The 25,147-nt window shown below is 43.9% G+C and overlaps 2 protein-coding genes across 2 annotated transcripts; both read left to right on the top strand.

The window, feature by feature from the left end:
* The first annotated feature begins 140 nt into the window (after positions 1 to 140).
* Positions 141 to 24,567, top strand: LOC146185555 (protein FMC1 homolog). The gene is made up of 3 exons (XM_084606498.1): positions 141 to 266; positions 21,455 to 21,607; positions 24,270 to 24,567. The coding sequence occupies exons 1-3, from the start codon at positions 195 to 197 to the stop codon at positions 24,372 to 24,374; spliced, it is 330 nt and encodes a 109-aa protein (XP_084462624.1). The 5' UTR covers positions 141 to 194; the 3' UTR covers positions 24,375 to 24,567.
* LOC146185556 (sentrin-specific protease 1-like) lies at positions 167 to 13,650 on the top strand. The gene is made up of 2 exons (XM_084606497.1): positions 167 to 266; positions 11,696 to 13,650. The coding sequence occupies exon 2, from the start codon at positions 11,786 to 11,788 to the stop codon at positions 12,758 to 12,760; it is 975 nt and encodes a 324-aa protein (XP_084462623.1). The 5' UTR covers positions 167 to 266; positions 11,696 to 11,785; the 3' UTR covers positions 12,761 to 13,650.
* Positions 24,568 to 25,147: the final 580 nt, after the last annotated feature.

Here is a 25,147-nt window from a genome sequence, read left to right as displayed (position 1 = left end):
CGGCAATGAGTTTCGTATCGCGTAATATCGTTCATTATGACAGAAAATATAAAACCACAGCATATAACCACGTTTTATTTTGTATGATCTACAAAAACTTTAGTTATGTTTCACAACATTGAATGTGACATGAAACTTCCCAGAAACTACGGCGATAACGCGGTAACGCGAATCCTAGCGGGAGGTTAGGCATCATGGCGGCTTCCAGTCAGTCGCGGGTTTTAATCCGGTCTGTTCTCGGTGAACTGCGAAAGTGTCTACCAAAGGTGCGTTTCCCTCAGTATTCGGCTGACGATGGGGGGACGTTTTATTTTTTTTCCATTCTAAAAGAAGTTTCAAACATCTGCGACTGAACTCTGTGCAATAATTGCTTCAGGCTTTGGTGAGCAGCCGTGTCTTGAACCGTTACGCACTCGTTCCTTCTGCTGGCCGGTCTGAAGTAAAAAGTACTGCGAACAGTCAAATAATGTACTCTGCGTTATTTAAGAGAGATGAAACTGTAGCTGTTAGACCTCTTTGTTTTTGCCGTCGCATTTCAACTGGCAATTATAAGGTGGAATATATGTGGCGTGTGGCCTGAGAAATACGACCGCGCAGTCACTTACGAGCACTTCTATAAAACGTTACGCAATTTATCGCGTTTCGAAGCGGTAATGAAGTTAGTGCTTATAGTTTTTTTATGTAGTAGATTTTGTAGAGTTTTCTTTTTTTACATAAACTAGGTGCCAGGCGCTGTATCGGTCAGCACACAACATGTTTTAGGCACATTAAGTTCAGCAGATTGAAAACTTTAATAAACTCATCTATGCTTGCTTACGCCTCTCTCAGATATCATGTGGGCTTCGAGGTGCTGAAAACGACGTTTATTTGAGCAGTATAAATGCGAATAGTGCGTGATGTTAGGGTAAAGGATAACGTGAGGCCGGCGAGAACTGTGCATCAAGGCTGGCCATGTTCTCTTAAGCGGGGCAATGAGTTTTAATCATTTTTGTTTCTGTCTCTGTATTGGAAATAGTTCGGTGACATCTGTACAGATTGCGCAGAGTCCATAGTGGCTCGCAAGACCATGTCCCATCTTTCAGCTTGCAGGACATTCATAGAACAAATCAGCAGTTGGTAACAATGGGTTGTGCTTCTAGTACACCGCCGACCAATCACACCACCAAATGAGATCGGCCTTTTAACAATAAAGATCCTCGGGTGGTCAAAATTTAGGTGTCAAAATTGTCGAGTTAGTAATTTTGTCTGTTGGTCAGCTTTTTGTTCAGACAAGAAAAGCTTTGACATCAGCCTACTTTTACCATGGCGGAATGTTGTGTAGTGGTCACTGCAGACTTGATTTGTATCAAACTATACGTGTTTGTTCCCTTGTAGGAAAGTACAAATGCACTAGAACAATATGCATTTGTATTTTCCAGCATTTAATTGTGTAAAGTCGTTCATCCTTCATTGCACCTTAATTTTCCAAGGAATGTTTTCAGCGATTTATCGTTCAGAGCTTTGACGCCCTTAATTTTACACCGAAACATGTTATACGATTGGTTTAGCCATTAAGCCCTGCATTCTACCGCGGAATCGCAGTATCAGTCGTACTTGCATCACGCCTTGTTGGACACCTCAGCACTGCCATGGAAAGAGAGAAGAAGGTGCGATAGCAGAGGGGCTCCTGAATAAATTCAACCCTCTGGGGGTATTGTATTGACAATCAGTCATGGGCAATATCGAAGATACTTGCATCTTCAGTACTATATTTAGATACATTTGTTTATAGGTATTAGGTATCGTCTGCTGACAATGATAGTATCGGTATCGAAAATACATTTTTAGTGTATCGTGTATTTTAACTATACTCAATACTAAAGAAGATTGCAAATATTTAAGCCATTGTGAAATTTTGGGTGAGATTGTGAGATTTTGCACTCGCTTAGGCAGTAGTGCAAACGCGGAGACAGCTCGGCTTGTAGTATCGCCTGAGTTCCTTTCTGCTCGGAGTTCCCTGCAAATGCCCTGTCTCCTCAGCGTCAGCCGCATTTCTGGATTTCCTTTCTGTAAAACTGAAGAGCCAATGAAAAATAGGTGCTCACAAGGTTATTTACTTGGGAGCATCTAGTGTGTGCCATGAAGCCGCTAAGCCGTTAAAAAACACACAGAGAGAAAGGAACAAAGCAGAAACTCTGGAAAGGTAAACACACAGTATATAGGGACTATTCACAGTGCTATACCCTTAGCCGCTCTCCCATCTTTTGCCATTCGTTCCCCTGTTCTTCTCTGCGGCATCTGATTCTCATTAAACAACGTGCTCAGTCTGCTGTCGAATGCAAAAATTATAGACGATCTTGTTCCAGACCTGGGCTCTATGTGTTGGCCCTGCTTGGCGGCAAGAACACGAGCTTCTCATTCGGCCACGATGCAGTCGGCTAGACGCCGTTCTTGTAGTTTACAACGTTTCTTTGAAACAAGTCCATTCTTCTAACTGTGAAGTTCCGGAAGAGGCTTCCACTAGACATTTTTTCTGAAAAAAAAAAGAAAAAACCATTACGTCTAAGATTTTGGGAAATATACAGCGTGAAAGCTATGAACAAAATTTTACAGCACATACGTTTGTATAACAAATTAAGTGTTGTCAAACATTTAGCAAATTTTGAACAAAAGTTGTTAAATATTTTTGTATCATAAAGGAAAAATTGTGAAATTTTTCTGAAGTATTTGAATTGATTGACACCATATTATGCACTCTATGCTCAAAAGGAATGCTTCTGTCTTTACAACCACCCATAGTTCTCAAGCGGCGCCACTGAAATATGAGTTTCCTGACTACCTCCAGGATTCTTTAGTGGACGCGGCTTTACTTCCCTCTTAACCGCTGATGAAAGGAATCTTAATCCAGGACAATACTGTGGTGTGCTCCAGTGCATATTATCACGTAGTGGTGACAGGACCGTACACACTGAAAGAAGGCACAGGCGGGATGGTACTGGAATCAGCTCTTTATTGGGCTGACTTGCGCCCGCAAAAAAACTATGCAACTCGGCGGCAGCGATAGCAACAAACATGCTCCTCGATCGTCGAACAAAGAATGCCCGTCGCACTCGCCAAAGCTCAATTTAAAGGCAGTTCAGAACCATCTAGATAACATCGCAAACTGCTACTAGCACAACCTGGAACATTGTAGAAATACACATGAGTGATCGGAATCTTGGAGGCAGATCTGGGCACATCTTGTGCAACAACGAAACTGGTAAAGGTGCCCCTCTCGACATCAAGCATTAACGAACAAACAATGCAGAACTGATACACAAGCCAGAATCAGTGATAAGGCCGCATGCCGGCGGCTGCTAAAAAACACAGTTTTGAAGATTTCGCGCTCTTACTCCCCCCCTTAAAAAACATCGCCTCGATGTTCCAAAATAAACAAAGCAACTTAAATAAAAACATTACAAAGTTTAAACACCACGGGTTCTTTAACGTGTGTAGTAAGGCTTCAGACGAATAACACATACGATTTCTGGGCGCGCGCGTCGTCGTTGTGATTCTGTCGTACCGTCGGGAATGACTTATAGTCGAGTTTTCCGACATGGCGAAGGATTTTGTATGACGCAAAGTATCGATGCAGCAGCTTTTCACTTAGTCCATGGCGTTTTAGTCCACGGCGTTGAATTGGGGTTCAAACCCACACTTGATCTCCTGGATTGTACTCTACGTGGCGTCGTCATAAGCTGTATCGTCGGGTGTTGATGCACTGTTGGTCTTTAATGCGTAGCCGTGTGAGTCATCGGGCTTCTTATGCACGCTGCAGGTAGGCAGCGACGTCAAAGTTGTCCTCGTTGGTTGCGTGCGGCAGCATTGCTTCGAGCATCGTAGTAGGCTCCCTGCCGTACACAAGCTTGAACGGGGTCGCCCTGGTCGTTTCCTGGACTGCTGTGTTATACACAAAGATCACGTACGGCAAGATGGGGTCCCAGGTCTTGCGTTCAGCATCGACATACATGGCGATCATGTCCGCGATCGTTTTGTTCAGACGCTCCTTAAGTTTATTGGTCTGGGGATGGTACGCAGTTGTTTGTCGATGGCTTGTATGACTGTATTCGAAGATGGCGTACGTCAACTCGGTCGTAAACGCCGTTCCCCTGTCTGTGATGAGCACATCTTGGGTGCCGTGTGGCAAGAGAATTTGTTCGACAAGAAATTTGGCGACTTCTGCCGCGGTACCTTTGGGTAGTGCTTTTGCTTCGGCATAACGGGTAAGATAGTCAGTTGCCACGATGATCCACTTGTTACCCATAGATGAGGATGGAAAGGGGCCAAGAAAATCCATCCCAATTTGTTGAAAAGGCAGGGTTGGGGGCGGAATTGGGTTCAGTAGTCCCGCAGGTCTGATCAGCGGCGTCTTGCGTCATTGGCACTCACGACACATCTTCGCGTAATGGGCAACTTTGCCAGGCAGTCGCGGCCAGTAGTACTTCTGGATTCGGTGCAACATGCGCGCAAGCCCTAGATGGCCTGCTGTGGGATCATCATGCAATGCCTCCAGAATTTCCTGCCGCGGCTTCGCCCTGTTTAGTGCGAAGTTCTTCACAAGGATGCCATTCAATAACGCGAACGATGATGAATGACGCCTGAACACAGCAGGAGGGGAAGCGATCTTTCCTTCTAAGTAATCAGCTAGCACTTTCAGCCCAGGGTCTGATCGCTGTCGTGCTGCGAAACTGCTTGCGCTTACCGGTCCCAAAAAGGTGTCGTCGTCTTCTTTCGCCGGTGCAGCAACGAGGGCTCGTGACAAGCAGTCTGCATCTGAGTGCTTGCGGCCTAACTTGTAGACGACTGTGATGTTGAATTCTTGAAGACGTATGCTCCATCGGACAAGGTGGCCGGAGGGGTATTTCAAATTTGCCAGCCAGCAGAGCGCATGGTGTTCGCTTACCACCTTGAATGGTTGGCCATATAAGTACGGGCGGAACTTTGAAGTGGCGCAGATGATCGCAAGGCACTCCTTCTCGGTGGTCAAGTAATTGGCTTCGGCTTTCGAGAGGGACCTGCTAGCATATGTGATTACTTTCTCCTGTCCGGCATTCTTCTGAATGAGAACGACGCCTAGGCCCAGACTGCTCGCATCGGTATGTATCTCAGTCTCTGCATTCTCGTCAAAGTGGCCTAGCAAAGGGGGGGGGACTGTAGACTGCGCTTAAGTTGCTCGAAGGCTTTTGCTTGCGGTGCTTCCCATTGAAATGGCACGTCTGCCTTTGTAAGCTGTGTCAGAGGTTTGGCGAGGCTCGAGAAGTTCTTGACAAATCATCGGTAATATGCGCACAATCCAAGAAATCAGCGCACAGCTTTCTTGTCACCGTGCTGTGGAAACTGTGCGATTGCAGCTGTTTTCTTTGGGCCGGGCAAACTCCCTCCTTGCTGACGATATGAAGAAACATCTCTTCGTAGGCGAAGTGACACTTTTCTGCTTTCAATGTTAAACCTGAGGACTTGATTGCGTCAAGTACTGTTCGAAGCCTTCTCAGATGGTCTTCAAAGTTTGACGAGAAAACAACGACGTCGTCCAAATATGCCAAACAAATCTGCCACTTTAAGCCTGCCTGAGCAGTGTCCATTACCTGTTGAAATGTGGCTGGTGCAGAGCACAAGTCAAATGGCATTACCTTGAATTCGAAAAGGCCGTCTAGTGTTATGAACGCCGTCTTCTCGCGGTCTCTTCCCTCGACCTCAATTTGCCAGTACCCGCTTTTCAGGTCCATCGATGAGAAGTACTTAGCATTACAGTGTGTGTGTTGTCGATGCGGGGAAGTGGGTAGAGATCCTTCTTAGTTATGCTATTCAATCGGCGGTAATAAACGCAGAAGTGAAGTGTGCCATCTTTCTTCACCAAAACGACTGGTGCCACCCAGGGCCTGTTCAATGACTGGATCACGTCATCACACAGCATTTCCTCAACCTGGTCGCGCATGGCCTGGCGTTCTCGTGGCAATACATGGTAGGGGCTTTGACGTAGTGGTCGAGCATTCTTGTCCGTGATGATGCGATGCTTTTCCAACGGAATTTGTTGCATCTTTGACGCTGAAGAAAAGCACTCGCTGTAGTTTTCAAGAAGAGTGTGAATTCGGTCTTGTCTGTCCCGGGGGAGCGCTGGGTTGATGTTGAAATTGGGCTGGTCGGCTCGGTTGGGTGCATGTCTTCAAGTTGGCTGGGGAGGGCGAAGACTTCTCAGGTGTCCACCAGCTCATCAGGGAAAGCAATCATCATGCCCTTGTTCAGGTGCCAGTATTCGTCGGTAAAGTTCGTGACGAGTACATGAGCTTGTCCATGACTGAAATGGGCGATGCCTCTTGCGATGCCTACTCCTCTATCCAGTAACAACTGAGTGTTTCCTTCGACAACCCCTTCTACGATTTCGATTTCCTTTGTAACCACAGGGACTATGACGCTTGATCGGGGAGGTACGGTCAATTCTCCGTCGAGAATGTTGCGAGCGACGTGATGCGTCGAAGTTCTCGTAGCAGGTATGGCTTTGTTGGCTGAGAGCTTGATGAGTTTGGATTGGAGGTCGATGATCACTCTATGTTCGTTCAGAAAATCCGTGCCCAGAATCATGTCGTGGGAACAGGGCTGTAGGACGACGAAGCTGGTAGGGTAGGTACGTCCATTTACTGTAACCCTTGCGGTGCATCGCCCCGACGGCGTAATAAGGTTACCTAGCGGGTCGTCCCAAGGGGTCGTCACTTTCTTGAGCTGGGCGGCGAAAGCTCCACTGATGACAGAGTAGTTGGCTCCGGTGTCCACTAGGGCGGTAACCGTGCATCTGTCGGCAGCAACCTCAAGGCCGCTTGTTCGCATCCAAGTATTGCACGTTGGCTTCTGTGTTCGATCTCTGCTTCGTCTCGTGCTGAGGTCTCGGACGGGGCACACCGTCATCACGTCGCTGGGTGGTGATGTCAACTTGAAGTCTGGTTGTGATCTTGTCGACGTTGTTGTCTTGTGGATCGGCGATTTAATGGCTGCATCGTCATCACTTGTCGTCGGCGATGGAGGATCTTCGTGTTGCCTCTTGTGCTGGAATTGTCTCAGCCGTCGCTTGAGGAACGCCCAGCGCCTGCTAGACTTCTTCACGGACGACGTCCGCAAGCGTCGCCAGCTGGGGTTGTTGCGATGATGGCAGCAATCGTCGGAGCTCCTCTTGCACGATCTCCCAGATGAGTTCTCGAAGGTTCCCTCCGCTTGCAAATGCGCTGGGGTTGTGGCTTGAGTAGTCCGGTTGAAGTGGTCGCTCGTAGTGGTGCATCCGGATGTCCAATGTCTTTTCAATGGTAGATGCTTCGGTTTCAAATTCTGCCATGGTTTTTGGCAGATTTCAGACAAGACCTGCAAAAAGCGACACTTTTTTGTCAAATTTGACTCTCTAACCTTCGGTCATGTTAGGGTCGGCGCGGCGAAAAGAGGCGCTTCATCTCAACATTTGCCAGAAGTCTTGTTTGAAGGAGGGCCTGGGCTCTTTTTTTTTTTTTCGGACGAAGCTTCAAAAGGCAGTCAAAATCTCTTTCTTGAAAATCTCCTAATCCTTCAAAGCTGCCTCATGATTTTCGAACCATCCTCGGACAAGAAAAACCTACATGTGAGACATGCAATGAATATCATGCACGAAATATGAGCAAATCAGGAGGAAACATTTTATGTGTTTCTATAATAAACACATTCCATTTCATCGAAGTCTTTTGCTAGGAGAGAATGCCATTGTCGAAATTTCTTCTATTTTTGATTTTTTAAAAGAAGTAAAGCTAATAAACAAACTCTGAGTTATTTTTAACAAGAACTGCTTTACCCTGACTTTGACGCATGATGGCCTTAGTTGCCTATGTGCCATAAAACCCAACACAACACAACAACGTACATATTTGAGCAGATCCTACAAAAGAAAAGTAGACTTGCCTGAGCTTTGTTTCAACATTCCAGGAGTTGAAAGTTGCCACCCGTTCGAACAGGTCGAGCCAGTCTTCCGCATTCTCGTCCGGTCGCCCGTGGAAGTAGGGCGGCTCATGGGGTTGGACGAAAACAACCTGTGCTGTGGGCAGGGCCATTGTCAGCGTTGATGCCTTCTGAGATCGAACGGGGTCCGCCAGCAGACCGTGTTCGGGTTGGAGCGGCTGGTTCGTTGGCCTGTTGGCTGATCCCTCAGGATGACAGGAACAGGGCTGGTGTTTTGCTTGAAGGGGTAAACCGGGACTTAAAGGGCAGCACCTCCACCAGATGTCACATAGTGATGACAAGGCCGTACACACCAAAAGAAGACACAGGCGTGATGGTACTAAAAGCAACTCTTTATTGGGCTGACTTGCGCCCGCAAAAGAACTATGCAACTCGGCGGCGGCGGCGATAGCAACAAACGTGCTCGTCGATCGTCAAACAAAAAATGCCCGTCGCACTCGTCAATGCTCAATTTAAAGGCTGTTCAGAACCATTTAGGTAATGTCGCAAGCTGCTGCTAGCACAACCTGGAACATTGTAGAAACACACGCGAGTGATCAGAATCTTCAAGACAGAGCTGGGTGCATCTTGCGCGACAACGAAACTGATAAAGATGCGTCTCGTGACATCAAGCATTAACCAACAAAGAATACAGAACTGATATGCGAGCCAGAATAAGTGATAAGGCCGCATGCGGGCGGCTGCTAAAAAACAACAAATACAGTTTTGAAGGTTTCGCGGCTTTACGATGGGTTTACTTCACTCTTAACCGCTGATGAAGGGAATCTTCATCCAGTACAACACTGCGATGTGCTCGTGTGCATACTATGTAGAGAGGCTTTTTGTGGACTAATAAAAATGATCAGCCATTTTATTTTCCTTTTAGCTTTTAATGCAACAATTAAAATCAAAGGAAACCAATTTGTTAAGGAAATGGTTAAACATCTATCATTAATAATAAGCACATAGGCAGCTACCTTTTTTTAAAGAACAAACAGATTTTAGCAGATAGTTGGTCATACAATCGTAATAGGTGGTTGCTGCCAGAGTTGCTGCAGTAAACATTGTTTACAGTGGGCAATAAATTATTTTGTTATATGTTTTTGTTTTAAGTTTGAAGCCTTGCCAATTTCTGGAAAGAACCGTTGATCGGTCAGAGGCCGTGTCACGTAATATTTGCCAAAAAAAGGTAGCAGCCTATGTGCTTATTATTAATGATAGATATTTAACCATTTCCTTAACAAATTGGTTTCCTTTGATTTTTACAACACTGCGATGTGCTCGTGTGCATACTATGTAGAGAGGCTTTTTGTGGACTAATAAAAATGATCAGCCATTTTATTTTCCTTTTAGCTTTTAACAATATGTACACCTTTAAAAGTCCGTTATTGCACTAATAGCAAAATAAGTGCTGAGTTCTCCAAACGCTTGCAAGTTGCACATTTTAGCCCAGATACGCGGGCCACTGGGTAAGCAACATGTAGTATGAAATGAAAAGCAAAGGAAAAAGTTTGAGATATATTTGTATGTATAGCCGAGTGCTCACAGGTCGGTTCGTAAAGAGCTTCAGTTTAAAGAAATTTTACGCTAGGCTGCTTATGGAAGTGACAGATTCATTGCAACCATGGCTTCGAACCAATGTGAAGTTCTGACAAGGTTAGCTGCCCAGGCAGAGGAGCTTGAATAACTTCGTGCTGTTGGATTCGTTTAAGCCCTTTCAGAAAGTCCTCGTTTAAGCTCTTTTAGTGTATTCCTATTGGAGAAGCAGCTGTAGGGGTACACTAAAGCACAGTAAAACTTCTTAGCATCGCAAATCATATTACCACCCTTATTATGTTGGAGCTTCAGTGATGCATCGAAGTATCGACGATACAGTACCGAGTATCTGCATCGAAAATTGATTTCGATTCTGTATCTTGTACCGGTACCGGAAATACGGTTTTTTAGGGTATTGAGTAGCAGTATCGAAGATACTTTTTTTAGCATCTTGGCCAGCCTTGCTGACAGTGCACAGGTGCCTTGTATGTTTTGCCTTCATTGATGTTCGGCCACTGCAGCTGGGATGGAGGCCGGGTGCTCCGGCTGAGTAACCACTGAGGCACCATGGCGTCTAGGGCAGCCATGAAGAGAACCTAGATGATGGCTGCCACAAAAGGAGGGTGTTATGGGATGGGACAAAGGAATTTTCAAAAGGCTGCATGCCATAATAAGCTAGCCACACTGCATGGCTCGGATGCCATTCCTGTGAAGTTTGTATTCCTGGGAAAGGCTGTGGACCATCTTCACGAACAGTCCCGCGCATTGTAAAATCGCTTGCGAAAAATAACCGTAAAAGACTGTCACTAAACTGCTGATTACATGCGACAATATGATAGCGCAGCTGCTCGCTATAGACGTCCATAGTGTGACATTTTGCATGTAATGGTTTGCGGTACAACTTCCGACCGATGGTAGGTGTAAGTTGCGACTAGCAGTTCTGTGCGAGGTCTTGCTCTGGTTTAGACGCAGTTATTCTCTAACTTGTACGATGATTTGAGAGCCCAGAACAATTGGCCCAGAAACTGCTGCCTCAGCGAATGTGATGGTGGCAGAATGCCAGGAAAAAGATTCAACTGGCTTCTTATTGTTGTATAAAAAATTTTTTATATAACAGTTCGTTAAAACTTCTTTTCGGGAGAGTTCATGCATTATCAATTTAAGAAATATAGCATGGCAAAAGCAATTACCACAAGACAAGAAAACACGAGGCAACAGAAGTGTTTGTGTCATGTCTTATGATTGCATGCTTTTGCACTGTTAAATTTCCTAATTTTCTATATGAGCAATGCTATAGTAAAAGCTAAGTGTTACGGGGGTTATAGCAGTGCTGTGGTACAGTAGAATAGAGGTCTTGTGATGAATTGGTAATATGTTGCAGCCATGTTGTGCAATATGTTAGAGCATTGAGAACATACTGAACATGCACATGCACAGTGTCTTCTACAGCACTGCGGTGCTGTGAAAGATGCTAAAAAGGAAGAAAGCTGGTGTATTAAATGGAAGTTCTGGCATGCACTATAAAGATGCTTTATAAATTACTACATTTTTTTCTGCTCATAGGGTACTTCATCACTTGCTGTTTGCTAATCAATTCACTTGCATTCGCGAGAGCCATCACAGCACCCTTTTTTTCTTTTCACTGTTAAACTCATTTTTTCTTCTACTAGGTGTTGTTTTGTTTCTTTGTTAGTAGTTGTCACTTCGGCATTGCACTTACGTGAATCTTGGCACTATATAGGCAAAATTATTAGTTTTGCTGCGACATTTAAGATCCATTCTGGTGGACACTGAGGTAAAAAATATGATGATCAGTGATGCTACCTCACACCACTGCCAAAATGAAGAAGCAAATTACTCAGGGAGATGCTAACGTCGGCTGTCTGTGAAGTTACCGTATGTCCAGCTATTCGGCATCAAGCTGAAGAAACCGCCTGGCCTATGAGTTGAAAATATTCTTTAGTAGAAGCCACAGTGGCCTTCCTTACATTCAAGAAATGGTGAAGAGGATGGAGCACCCAGTGTGTAATTCAGTGTATGAAGTGGAGAACTTGGTTTTTTCTCCAGTGGCACCAGTGGCGCTTGCTTCACGAAATAGGTACCGAGGTGCTGAGGTGACACTCCCTTTATGTCCTTCTCTGTGGATGCTCCATGGAGGCTGGCACACTGACTAGTTTGTGGCCACTGATTGCAGGAGCAGTTTTGTGTTCAAGCAAGGAGCAGGCCCTGGGAAAGTGCCTCGTGAGCCCCTGTGTCACCTGTGTGAACCTGGCGGAAAGGCCCGATGGACTTCAAGTTTGTGGCTGTTTTTGAATCGTCCTGCCCATGTCGTGCCGACCGTTGGAACTTTGAATCCTGCCCTGTATTCAAAGAGTGTGCTTCCAACATGCCTGGTCCAAGCAGCAGTCCAAGTTTGTCGAGTCTGCTGGAGATGACGCAGGAATGTTCGGTCGCGCTTCAGCGCTTAGAAGACATGGTGCCTGGATTCCGAAATAGAAAAAGGTCAGCCCGTGCTCCTGCAAGGAAAGATCCTCGTTTGAGAGCGGTGGCATGCACAAATGGAACGGGAGCAGGGGAAATGGACTACTCGATTCGGGATGCTGTACATAGAGAGCTGCGGCGTAGCCGAGGGGATGAGCATCGCGTGATTAAGCGTGGCTGCGGTTACACTGTCACCCACAAAGACTTGAAGACGGTGCTTGGCACGGACTGGGTGAATGACGTTGTCATTGACTTCTACTTGGCACTCATAACAGAGCGTTCGGCAGAAAACCCTAATGGCCTTCGTGTGCATGCACTGACCGCGCACTTTTTCAATGTGCTCCGGAACCGTGGCTATGATGCTGTGCGTCGCTGGACTGACTGCATAGACCTGTTTTCCTTTGACCTACTTCTGGTGCCCATCCACGACCAGGACCATTGGTCACTTGCTGTTTTAAACATCACAAACAAGTCATTCGATTTTTACGACTCTATGGGTCGTAAAAACTGGAACTGCTATCAGACCTTGATGGCCTATCTGCGGAAGGAACACAAGGACAAGCGAAGATCGCCTCTTGTGCCTGATGGAAAATGGGACTGCCAGTTTGTCAAGGGCGTTCCGCAACAAACAAACAATCATGACTGTGGGGTCTTTGTGTGCCTTTATGCAGAATGCCTTTCCCGTGGTGTGCCGTTCAACTTTGCAGCTAAGGATATGCAGCGATTGAGATATAGGATTGCCTATGAGATAATTTCTGGGAAGCTGATGAATCACTAAGACTACGTTAACTTCCACTACTGAAAAAAAAAGGTATTGTTAGGAGACTCATGTATGGCAAGATGCAACATTCAGTGCCTGTTTGCGATGTGGCTGTCTTGTCTAGATAGGGAACTTTATGACTCAACATACTAGCGCACTGCATCTCCCCTTCAGCCGCCGTATCCCCGCATATGTGGATGAGACCTGAATGTTATCAAATCTCGCCTCTACAAGGCATAATTTCCACAAGTGTGGGCACATTAAAATGCGTGGAAGTTTTAAGGACCTTCTTTAGAAGGGGGCCGAGTCAGGCATGCAAATGAAATGCAGGGATTCATTTTTCTTTTTGTTTTTTTAAGAATGGTTTCGTGTTTTATGGTAGTTCTGATACGGCTTCAGTCTGTCAATTTTCATTTTCTTGTTCTATAGGCAGAAATGCCTTGAAGTGCCTAAAGCATTGATTTGTTTTTACTATAACAACTTATTACAGCAGGTACATCAAGAGATGTATAACTGAAACCTTGAAAACAGTCTGTGTCACACTGTTGTTATACAAAGATGTAACAGAAACTGTGTTATTCATCACTGGGAAGGTCAGAATTTGGCTTCTTTTCTGCGTAATCCTGCCGTGCTCCTTATAAATATCTAAAATTATGAAAAAACTGCTTTCACTGTAAAGTGATATGTGCCTGAGGGGAATATTTAGAGCTTTACGCTCATATAGGTTGTGTTAACTCAATTTTTAATTTTTCAGTTCAATTTACGCAAGCATTGTACACCACCCTTATACATCAAAGCCATTTTCATTGCATGCTTGCACAACTGCAAAATCCTTTCACTCTTTGTCCAGGCACCCTGAAAACTTCTACTGATGTTGGCTGCACTCTGGCCATGTATTTTTTTTTTTTTTAGTGCGAGATAGATAGTTCATTTCACTGTACTTTTCAGCTGCTTGCATAGAAGAGGAGCAATGCTGTTTGTTCTGTGGACTACTCTAAGCAAGTGCAAATTGTCAAGCTGCCAAAGCCCTGTGCATGCTTGGGCCTTATGCGTATACAAAGGCCAACAAGGCTAGGAATCATTTGTCATGTTTTTCAGCATGGATAATATTTGCTTTTGTTTGCGAGGTGAATAGCCAAGCTTTGTCCTTACTCGTGTTATTGACTGTCCTTTGTGTGCGTGCAGAGGCATACTAAGTGATTCCTTTTTTTTATTTTTCATTTCTTTGGTCAGCAACTCAGTTAAGGTTCATTTCTAACACTAAACATTAGTCAGTATATGGATCATGCATACCGACAAAGGCCTCTGGAAGTTAGTTGTGTGCCAGAATTAATTTAAAGTCTTTGACACCTGCGATTAGTCGAAGGCATTGAACCCTAGCGCACATCTTCACGAGCCAAGCCATGCAAGATTGCATCTCATAATTTTATACGACTAGCCGCTCCATTGAAACTTGCTGCTTCTTTTCGAAAGCAGAGAGAGATTCGATATTTTGTGGATCCTTATTATTGTCAAGTATAATATTAAATTTACTGGACAAAAGTGCAATGAGAGTTATATTTGAATGGAATTAATGCAGATGGCACGATTTTGCATATCCTTTCTGTTAATTTGTAATCAACGTCAACAGCTGTTGGCAAAATTGAGCTGCTCTTTTTGCATTATTTGGCAGCTTCCAAAGGCTAAAACAGGCTTCCTTGCTTTAACCCTTTGTGCGACAGAGCTTATACATTCATGCATGCTACTTTAAAATTTAAAATTCTTTTTCTAAGTGTCAAGGCTTGTTTTCACAAATTAGTCATCATCAGCAACGCCTTACCCCCATTTGGGGTCGGCGGCCTTGATCAGCTTCCTCTATCCTCTTGTTTTCACAAATTCAGTGATGCCGACGTCTGAAATTTCTGCTGAACCGAATATTAAGGGCATGTCATGTCCATAAAACAAAATGCTGCTTGAAATACAGATGGTCATCACTACGTTTTTTACAGTGTATCTTGGAAGTGCTGTCTGATGCTGCCATTTCTCTGACCCGGTGGGGCGGTTTTACTAGACAATACTGTATCTGAGTTTTGGAAGAATAAGGCTTCAATTCCACAAGTATGGAAGTGTGCAGTGTGCAGTGTGCACATGAAGTTTTGAACCATTCATGTTATTGTGTCCTTTATTTTTTAAGTAGATGGTTATAAATATATGCATACAGAGTGTTAGATTGTTTTCAACTGTAGAACATGAGGCATGTCTTAAATGGCTGAGCTGTTTAAAATGCATCATGCATAGTTTCCAGCAGTGTTTACTTTTGCCAAGACACAGCAATATACTTGTAATTTTTTTGTGAAGATATGATAGGTTCAGATAACTTTCGAAATAATTATTGATGGTCAGTTCAGTGAAATGTTTTCTTTAAAGTGTTGCATACATGCCTCACTGCAAAACATGCCTTACATTACACTGCCAGAATTCATAGCAAGCTTCCTTGTCTACTGAGTCAGTGATGAGCTGGCAGGATAAGATATAACTTACAAATTTATTGTCAAGTGTCCTTGAAGGGAGGCCATTCACATTTGACTGACTGCCATGAAGTTCTGCTCATCCTCTCCAACTTAGTTAACCTCCTTGTATGTGATGTCGCTATAGCTGGCACTTGCAGTGGGATCAACTAAAGCGAAGTGGATTGATCCATTGGCTTCCTGGCCGGCCAATCCACCAGCCACTCAGGCAACTCGGAGAGTGGCTGTGTTTAACACTGTTCTATAGATGTTAGCACTATTGAAATTGCATACTTTTTTGTTGGATATGTTTTCCCACTGGATGGACATAGTTGTCCGTATCTGAGGTGTTTTTTTCAGTGGGCAAAAAGTCCATATTTCATTTTTGTGCCAATTGGTTGGTCATAAAGAAATTATTGTTTGGTGGCGGAGCAAATTCTTTATATTGTGTTCGGCAGTAATGCTGAGAGTGATGTCTGCGGAGTTAAAGGTGCCTCTTTTGTGGATGAGGAATATCGAAATGCAAACAGCGGTAACAAAGAGAATTGGTTTTCAGTGAAATATAATTTGTTCTCTTTATAGACAAAGTTCCTGTGTGTTTTGTGGCATTTTATATTTGCAAATATTTATTGGTGTTTTGATGAAGTAGGCAGTCTTGAACAAAATAAGGCAGGGCTTGAGTTTCTGAGACTTCTTTAATGGGGTTTACCGTGGTTCTTATACAGCACAGCACAGTGTCAGTGGCAGAAAAATTGTGGCATGGAAACGAAAGAATTGATATTGATTTCATGACAGTCGGTTGATGTCATTACCTGCTGTGCCTTCTTTGAAGGGTACTTGCCAGTATGTTTTGGAGTTGTATCTGACAGTAGCTGCCATATGACACTGAAGTGCAGCTTTAGGCTGTTGGTGAAGTTACTCATTTTGCTTCCGTGAAAGTCTGGTTCAGTGAGATGTCTGCACCATAGGTGCAGTGAGAAATACTTTGAGTACACAGCCAGCTTGCCTTGTCAAACCGTTTGGCAAGTTGCATTGAAGGAAAAAAAAATTTTGCTTGCACTTTTTGTCTTGCCAAGGAATGCACTTTTATTGCTGGTAGAGGCAGAAAAGTGTTACAGCTTTTTTTTTAATGTATCAGGTTGTGTGCAAGATGGCGACAGATAAAAGGTCGTGAAGGCAACACAAAGTTTGGTGTCAAGAATCCACAGTAGCACTAATGTGCCTAATCGGAGTTTTCTCGTACATGTAGAAAAGCTAGAGGGCCGGATTGAGCCACTGTATAAGTGTGGGCTTGAATGACTGGAGGTATTGGTTTGCGCTAATGCTTTGGTGCAAGGAAAGGACAGGAAGGCATGAGTATGTCTACACAGCAAAGTCTTGACGCTTGTACTTACTACCATTCCCATGTTAGCCCAATAACTGCAGTTTCCTGGGAAACTATGTATATGTCGCATGAGGTACTGTGCTGCAGTGATTTTAACCTCATGCATACAGGGTGTTTCGTTCAAGACTGTCAGCAGTTTTTAAAAATAGGCTTTCTGAGTTGAAACTTTTTTTTTTCTTTTGTGGTAGAATATATAGCTAAGGTGTGCTAACTAGCAGGCTGATCGAGTAATATAGAATACTGTTTAAAACTATTCTGTCTGGTTTACTGAAATGAAAGGCTTGTAGGTCACCATAGGTGATATTGATACCAGTTTTTAGAAATTGTAGAAATTGATATCAATGTTACAGGGGGCTACGAGCCTCTTAATAAAGGGCCTAACAGTAATTGTAAGATAGTAGCTGTTCGGTGTTACTTGACCAAGCTACTAGTTAGCACATTGGACGTATTGTGATGCGCTGCATTGCAGGGAATGCTATGCCAAAATAAGCACTCATAACTCAATAGGCCTGTCTTTAAATATTGCTGATAGTTGTAGATGAAACACCCTGCATATTACTCTTCCTTCTAATGCATTGGTGGGTGCATGGTTATGGGAAATTTTCCAACTGAACAAATTTTTTTATGCAATTGATTTTGTACATATGCTTGGGGTGCTGTCTGGCAGACATTTTGTAAATGGTTGTTGGGGTAGCAGTTGTTAACTACAGGTGTGAAAGCTGTGGCACATCATGATTCTCTGTAAATAAATGTTCATGTATTTTTTTTTACTGTTAAATATTTTTCCTGCACGAGTGTTGTTTCAGCTTGACTGTTATATCTGCCTTGAAATGAACATTACCGCGTAATGCTAGTCCAATGAGCACCTTATCAAGAGAACAAGCTTATATAGATAGTCCGCTTGGCTGTAGAAAACTACTTTTTTTATACCCCTGTCACACGATCATTTTCAAACGCGATTGAGTCGATAGCCTTCGAGATTTTCAATCGCGATTGAACTCGAAGGAGTTGTGCCGCTGCTACACGGCAAAACTCGAAAGCTCTGAACTAGGTCTGGTGTTCGGCGCCCAACTTTTGTGGTGCCACTATCGTTGATTTCGGTTGTGCTTAAAGAACTAAAATCTTTGTATAAATGCAAAATAAAATATAACTGTCACCTTTTTTTAATAACTGCAGGTTGTTAGTCGTTATTAAAGGACAACTTGATTTTTTTTTTTTTACGCGTTGATGGAAACTGCGCTTTAAAAAGTGACCTGTTTTTTTTAGCGCATTTTTCGGTTGCTTATATTACCTTTACGAATTTTATTTCTAAGAATTTTTGCTCCTGCAAGTCTTGAACATATATTATTTTCAAGACGGTTGTGCATTTATAAAAAATCTGAAAGTTTGCAGTTTGTACGCAATTTCCTTTAACAGCCGCAGGCGCCGCCACTATTCGTAAACGATAAGAAGTACGGAAGCTGTCAAGGTATACAAAAGGTTAAGGCAAGGTTGTCCTCTATCACTACTGCTGTTCATGCTTTACATGATAAATCTGGAACGGAGAATACAAGAAAGTAACCTTTCATATAAATTAGGCAGAAAGGCGATAGAGCAGCGCCTCCCCGGTTTATTATATGCAGACGATATTGTGTTGCTAGCAGAGAGCAAGGAAGAATTGCAAACTCTAATTGTTGCAGAGGAAAAGAACTAGGAAACTAACCAGTAAGTATGCTGGTCACAAGGACGAAAAAATAAAGAGCGTTAAGCAACAGGTGAAAAACACAGAAGGTAAAAATTGGATAAATTCGATGGAAAAGAAACAGTATGGAGCTATACCGAAAGTGGAAAAGGCAGATAAGAAAGGAAGCTTGCTTTGATAACTCAAGAGGCAGTGCCGTACTTTTTGAAGCTAGATCAAGGTGCCTTAGAACACACAGCTACAAAAAAATTTAACAATGAAGATCACACATGCGCAGTATGCGGTAACTCCTCTAAAACAATTGACCATGTTATACTCGAATGTAATGGTATCCATCCGGAAGTCGATGCAGGTGCAGTCACTTTTCCTGAAGCTCTGGGGTTTAGAGATTCCAGTGGCCGGGTGAATAAACCGGCGGTGGAAGCTAGCAAAAAAACGACTGGAAGATTGGTGGCTTAAAAGCAGAAAAGTGACAATGTTAGTAATGTAGAAAGAAAAATTTAATAAATAGAATGATGGTATAGTTAACCAATCTAAAATAATAACTAAGATGTAGGGGGGAAAAATGAGCATGAAAGCAACTGCTACCACCCAGTTTCAAAGGGGACGTTCCTATATTCCGTCCATCCATCCACCCGAGTTTTGACCAATCAAAACCGCCATTTGTTGTTACATGGGCCCTATAGCAAGTTTCGAAACACTGGTTCATACAGCTGTTCTTTTCATTGTGTTTGCTTTTCTGGGCTGCGCAGGTTGCAGTGGTAGGAGTACAAAAATAATGTGCTTCAAAAAAGAGCGATGCTATTTTTAAATTATTACGCACACTAATAATTTATCACGTAAATTAAAAATATGAAATAATAACGCTTGCACGTGTTTTTGTATCGTAAAGACGCTTTGCACGAGAGTGCGCGTGGCGCTCCTTGGGTCAACGCTAGCAACCTTGCACAACGTTCAAAGGCCTTCGAGATCTTGATTTAGTGCTGTTCCGTTTTGACTCGATAGACTATCGACTCAATGGCCATTGAAAAGGTCCGTGTGGCAGCGTTCGAAGGCCTTCGAGTAGGTAGACAATCGAAGAAAAGGAGTATGTGACGTCTCAAGGCCCTTTCACACTTAATCGCGACACGCTGAGGTCGCGCGACCGTTCTGATGAAAAAGCGAGAGTCGCAAATGGTCGCATTGGTAGATTCTCCAGCTTTGCGACTGCTGGTCGCAAACTGTTAAACCAATCAGCGGCTCAGCTGACGTGGACGTAAGTTAGCTTTACCATGGCTTTACTGGTGAATAGTCAAGTTAAACAAGAAGTGGAAAGGTACCCGCAGGTCGCATTCGCAAATGTGAACATTGGTCGCCTGTGCAGCTCTCTAGTCGCATGCGACAGCCGGTCGCGCGCCCTTTGCGACTCGCAACTGTGAATAGACCTTCAGATCATTGTTGCTTGTAGACATCTGAATCAAGGACACAGAAATGGCAAACCTTGAGATAGATTTGCGTCGGAATAAAATGTCACATGCCCGCTAGTTGAGAACAAAAGCAAAATGTGCAGTATAAGTTTGTTTATGGTAGGATATAAATTACAAAAAAAAGAGAGCAGAGTTGGTAACTCTGAGCCATGGTATGCGATGTGCATACCTGTATATTATTCCGCTGAAAACAGGGTACAAGATCAGACCAAACAAGCTGGATGGAATTTGGTGTAGTGGCTAGTTTTTTGAAGTAAAGAGAAAAGGTTGAACAGTAGACTTTCTGTCACACAGGACTTTTTCTGGTGGTTACTGCTTACTTGAGTTGAGGTGTTGGTTGGTTTATGGGGTTCAACATTTTAAACTGACTCGGGCTATGTGAGACGCCGTGGTAGAGGGCCCCAGAAATTTCGACTGCCTGGAATTCTTTAACGTGCACTGACACTGCACAGTACACGAGCACCTAGCTTTTCTCCTCCCTTGAGGAGCGGCATAACCACATGTGCCATCCCTGCGGGGCACGCTTGAGGTGTATCCGACTGTAGAATATAGTAGCCTCGAAGCACTCCCGGACCTGCCCTAAGTTCACTGGCATGTCACGTAGCACACGCCCTTGCACGATTCTGACCAGTGAACCAACGCTGTGGGTTTCTTACTACATATTCTACAGCGTTCTGGAACAGCCTCCGAATCAGCGAAGGAACAAATATCCGTCGCACTCCAGTGAGAACTTTGGGTTTGGATCGAGGTTGGCCTTTGAAAGATGCTTCTAGCTATGTTTCACATAGCAAAAAAAGAGAAAGAAAAATAACAAAATTGCTCACGCTCGCCGACTGGAAGACAATTTGCTGGGATAGATGAAAGTAACCCCCCAAAAGCCTGCTGGATTAAGAAAAAAAAAAATGTTTCCTGGTGCTTCCTTCAGAAAGGTTAATGCCGGTGGTCTAGGAGTTTGATACTGCTATATGGCGCATGGGATTTATCAGTTATTTGGAAGTTCATTTGATTTAAAGGGAAAAAGTTTACATGTGAAGCAAAAATCTATGGAGTTAATCAAGTAAATGAATTCTAAAACAGCGCTGAGAAAATTGTGGGTAGACGTCGGGCTCTTTTGTAGCATTTCAGATTTTTCTTTTTTCTTGTAGAGTTGCTTTAGCACCCAGCTTCACACGCCCAGTAAATTATAGGTCTGCATTGTATAGCTGCCTATTTTGCTTTGGTGCATACCTATGGTTGTATACTGACTGTTACAACGCTAAATATGAACTGCAAAATACTTCTCTCGGCTACCCACTCCTTTACTAGTGCTGAATTTTGGCGCACAGATTTGAATGATATACATTGCCGATTGGATCAGAGCTTTGCATCGAGCTTTGCGTTACGAGTAGATGCGATAGCGCTGCCAGCACGGCCTTTTGATCCCGCCAATTTTTTTTAGTCACTTTGGACGTTAAACCCCATAAGCAAACCAATTCGGTTCGGAAAAAGTACAATTCGCACACCCCATTACAGGACCCTTGTTGAAGCAGCAGCACAGCTTTCGTATGGGACGTGCCAGACTCTCCGTGTTCAGATTCATTTGACAGCGCGAATGTTGAAATTTGAAGTGACGAACAAATGTCAGACCAAGCACTGAAGAAACCGAGCGTGTTCCTGCCGTATAGTGTTTTGCCGACGCATATACCAACCGTGCAGAAGCCGCTGCGTAACCACCTGGCGGCGCGCTACCTGCTTTCGGAGGCGCGCAAGCACCAGTCGACCGAAAAGCGGCTCTGCCGGGCCCACCAGGAGCTCCAGGCCAAGATGGACACCTACCGTTGCTACCTGGCCAGCTCGCGCAGGGGCCGGGTGAGTGGCTCTGCTGAGGCAGTTCCTTCCTTTAATGCATGTGACAACTGCTCATTACAGGCACTGGGCACTTTACAACATCATCACTCTTTGTCTGCTTTCACTTTGTATATTACGTTGAGACCAGTGCTAACTGCTGGCTGGCATGAAGTCGCCTTGCACTGTTTTCTAGCTCGAAAAGGGTCCATTCTGCTGCTGGAACAGTGCCTTCTCTGTTTTGTAACTGTCATGAAACCCCTTCTATCTGTGCATCGAGCGCCGCTACGCTGTCCATTCGTGTGGCGTATGTGGCATGCAAGATTCGGCGACCCGGCCAGATTCAACCTTATTCAGGATGCTCTTTCCCAGCATCGGAGGCCATAGCTCATAATACTAATGTCTTACCTGTCCACAGCCTATTTGCATGTGATGTGGCGCTTATAGTTTGCAGACTGTCGTCACCAGTCATCATCATCAGCCTGACTACATACACTGCAGGGCAATGTTCTTTCTCATCAATAATCAATCAATAATCAGCGGGTGCTACACCGACTGCAGGGCAAAGGCCTCTCCCAGTTAATCCTATCCTGTGCTGCCCTAGCTGCATCCTTTTGACCACTGCGAGCTTCTTAACCTCATCCGCCCATCTATCTACCACCCCTGCTAGGCTTTCCTTTCATTAAAACCCATTTGTTACTCTTCATCCTCTCTTCGCACCACATTAAAACCCATTTGTTACTCTTCATCCTCTCTTCGCACCACATGTTCTGCACTACATGAACTCCCTCATATCTCTCCTATATTATAACCCTCTTTTTTTTCCAGCTGCTACCACTTTATTGCCACAAACTTCCTAATCTCATCCGCTCCTAACCTTCTACCTCCGCACCGCCTAAACCTGCCCTGTCTTGGAATCCAACCTGTTACACACTCAACGTTAATCAGTTATCTTGCTTTCTCACTACACGCCCTACCCATGTCGCCATCAGTAGCAAATGATGGTTTTCAGATATGCATATACATAGCAGTCAAAGAGTTAATATGTTGACTTTTCTTTCACGACCGCTACCAGAAATCAGTATTCTGATGAAGTGAAAGAGCAGGCGCTTAACTTTTAAAAGAAACACTTTTTGAAATCGCGACACGTGACAATGAGCGGGAGGGTCCGCTGCTTCTTTATATGTGAAGAATATGATACTTGGCAAAGTGTACCATCATCTCTGCTTAATTTGTTTGCGTGGATGATAGGCATTTTAGCAGAAGGCATGTCGACGTGTTCCTTTCTTTGGATAAGATAGAAGCGTTGCTTTATTGTTCTGGGGACCTTTTCGAGTTGCGTGGTCCACTAGTTCATTGTTTCTCACATCAATGTTTCTTACATCGCATTGATGCTCTTTGATGTGTTGACTATGGAATATGACTTTTACATTGCATGAGATGATTGTGCCTGATCAGATCGGTGTTATCTTTCGAACGCTAAGCATTACCTTAATGAAGTATAACGCCGCCGCCAGTGCGTCATTGTTTTGCACTAATATTCGCACAAGTGGCGAATAATCTTGTGATCAGTTGATTTTTTATTAAAGTTTATCGCTGTTCGATTCTTATTTCATTCTGTTTTTAACTAGGTTGTTCGTACTCAGTTCGGTGCCGAAGCTAGGCTGTTCGTATTCGATTCAGTTTCGGAAAGGTACTGTTCGCACACTTGCTTTGTTGACACCCCACAGTGTCTTCTCTTGGACTAGACACGAGGAGCGCTCAGTAGTTTTGTCTGTTACTCTTAAGAAAAAATATCCGCTGGTCGAGATTCATTCTGATGTTCAGTCCCTGAAAGATGCAAGCCTTCTAAACAAGTTATCGTGTTTTAAAATAATATCTACTTTCCTCACACCAGACAGACATATTAAACCTTGCGTTTGGCGCATGGTGGCCTTAATTGCCTATATATGAGTGGAATGAAAAACGTAGCGTTAAGACAGGACTAGGGAAAAGAGGACAGGACAGAGCTACAACTTACAACTGAATGGAATCGTACGACGAAAAAAACGTCCCATCATTAAGCAACAATACGCATGCGCATACCTTTAAAAATTGATAACACCCTTCATTGGCAATCTAAAAACCAAAAAACAAAAACAACAACAGTGAACGCTCATGAAATGTGGTGAAGTACATTTTAACAACTTTTTTTCTTTTTCTGTAAGATAAACAGACTGTGTGCCAGTGCACTTGTCACAACTGCATTTCGCAATCTCATGCGCTTTCAAGATTTCTCCTGCCAATTGGTATTTACCGCTTCCCAAGACCTTAGTACGGTTCAGGTGGGTGAAGCAGTTTTTGCAGCTTTTGCAGCCAACTGGCCCCACAGTATAAACTGTTTCTATGAGCCATAAAGCCCAACCCAACACAGTAATGCAACTTAATCAGTAAAATTTGGTTGTTCAAATTTTTGTGGATGGTGGTATAACATCAAAAATACGTATTTATTGCTTTACACTTTGAGTTGAAAGGGAATATTTATTCCTGCTTCTCGATTCAAACAGATTTTCTGCGTCGATGATTGGGGCTGTGTGACGAGTTTGTGGCGGTGTTGCACTTCCTTCATCTTCTCAAAAAAAGAAAACTTGATTGTGGCGCGGGTCTCATGACATAGCCTTTTCTTTTCTTTTTTTTTTCTTTGCAGGAGCTTTACTTGCACTACCATGCTCGTGGAGAGCGCAGTGTTGAAGAGTCGGCTCGCCTTGTAGGGCTGGGCCTTCCGAAGCCTTTCGACAAGACCCAAGACTGATTAAGGCAACCATTGCCACCTGCAGTCAGTTCTCGCTGCTTAAGGTGTAGAAACGGCTGTCCTTTAACGCATGAATACATGTGTTGTCGATCGCCACCCCGTAGAACAAGTTTGACAGCCCTGAGGTTAATGCTGAAGAGAACTTCCGTGTAGTGGTGTTGGTCGTCAAATAAAATGAAGACCCCTTGTTGCACTCTTCCTTCTGACATTTTTGTGATGGCTGTCGAGTAGCGTTTTGCGACGGCGTCTTGGAGTTAATATGACTGGTATGTTTCTGGGCCCACTTTCAACGGGGTCGCATAACAAGCCTCCTGACGGACATGCCGTGGAGGGTGGTTTCACTGTGTTCTTGTTACATTATGTGTATGGACTTATACCCTAGCTTATCAATCTCAATGCCTGTGCCACTCTTGACTACGGCGATGGGTCGCAGGAAGTGGTGACAGTCCCGTATAATGCGTTGCTGTGCTCCGGAAGCCTCCCAAAGCCGAAACGCTTTGCAAGTTGTGGTCGCTTATATAAGTGAAAATCCGCCTCGCGTTTACAGTTGGTACAAAAGTTCGACCACTATGTAAAATCCATGCTTGGACTATTTAGAGGAAATAGAATCGAATGATTGAACATTAGTAACTTTAGTAATTTCGTTCCAAACCATGACAGTTTTTAGCTTAGCCTTACTGTGCTACGGTTGCTCCACTTTTCCGCACATGAAAGTTGCACCTCTATCATAAAATGGCATCATTAACATGCCTAACACTTGCCTCTTCGACTGC

This window comes from Amblyomma maculatum, chromosome 6 (assembly GCF_055883805.1).
Source record: "Amblyomma maculatum isolate TAMU_Amacu chromosome 6, ASM5588380v1, whole genome shotgun sequence".
Taxonomy (NCBI): Eukaryota; Metazoa; Arthropoda; class Arachnida; order Ixodida; family Ixodidae; genus Amblyomma; species Amblyomma maculatum.
This window is presented reverse-complemented; position numbering and strand designations above follow the sequence as displayed.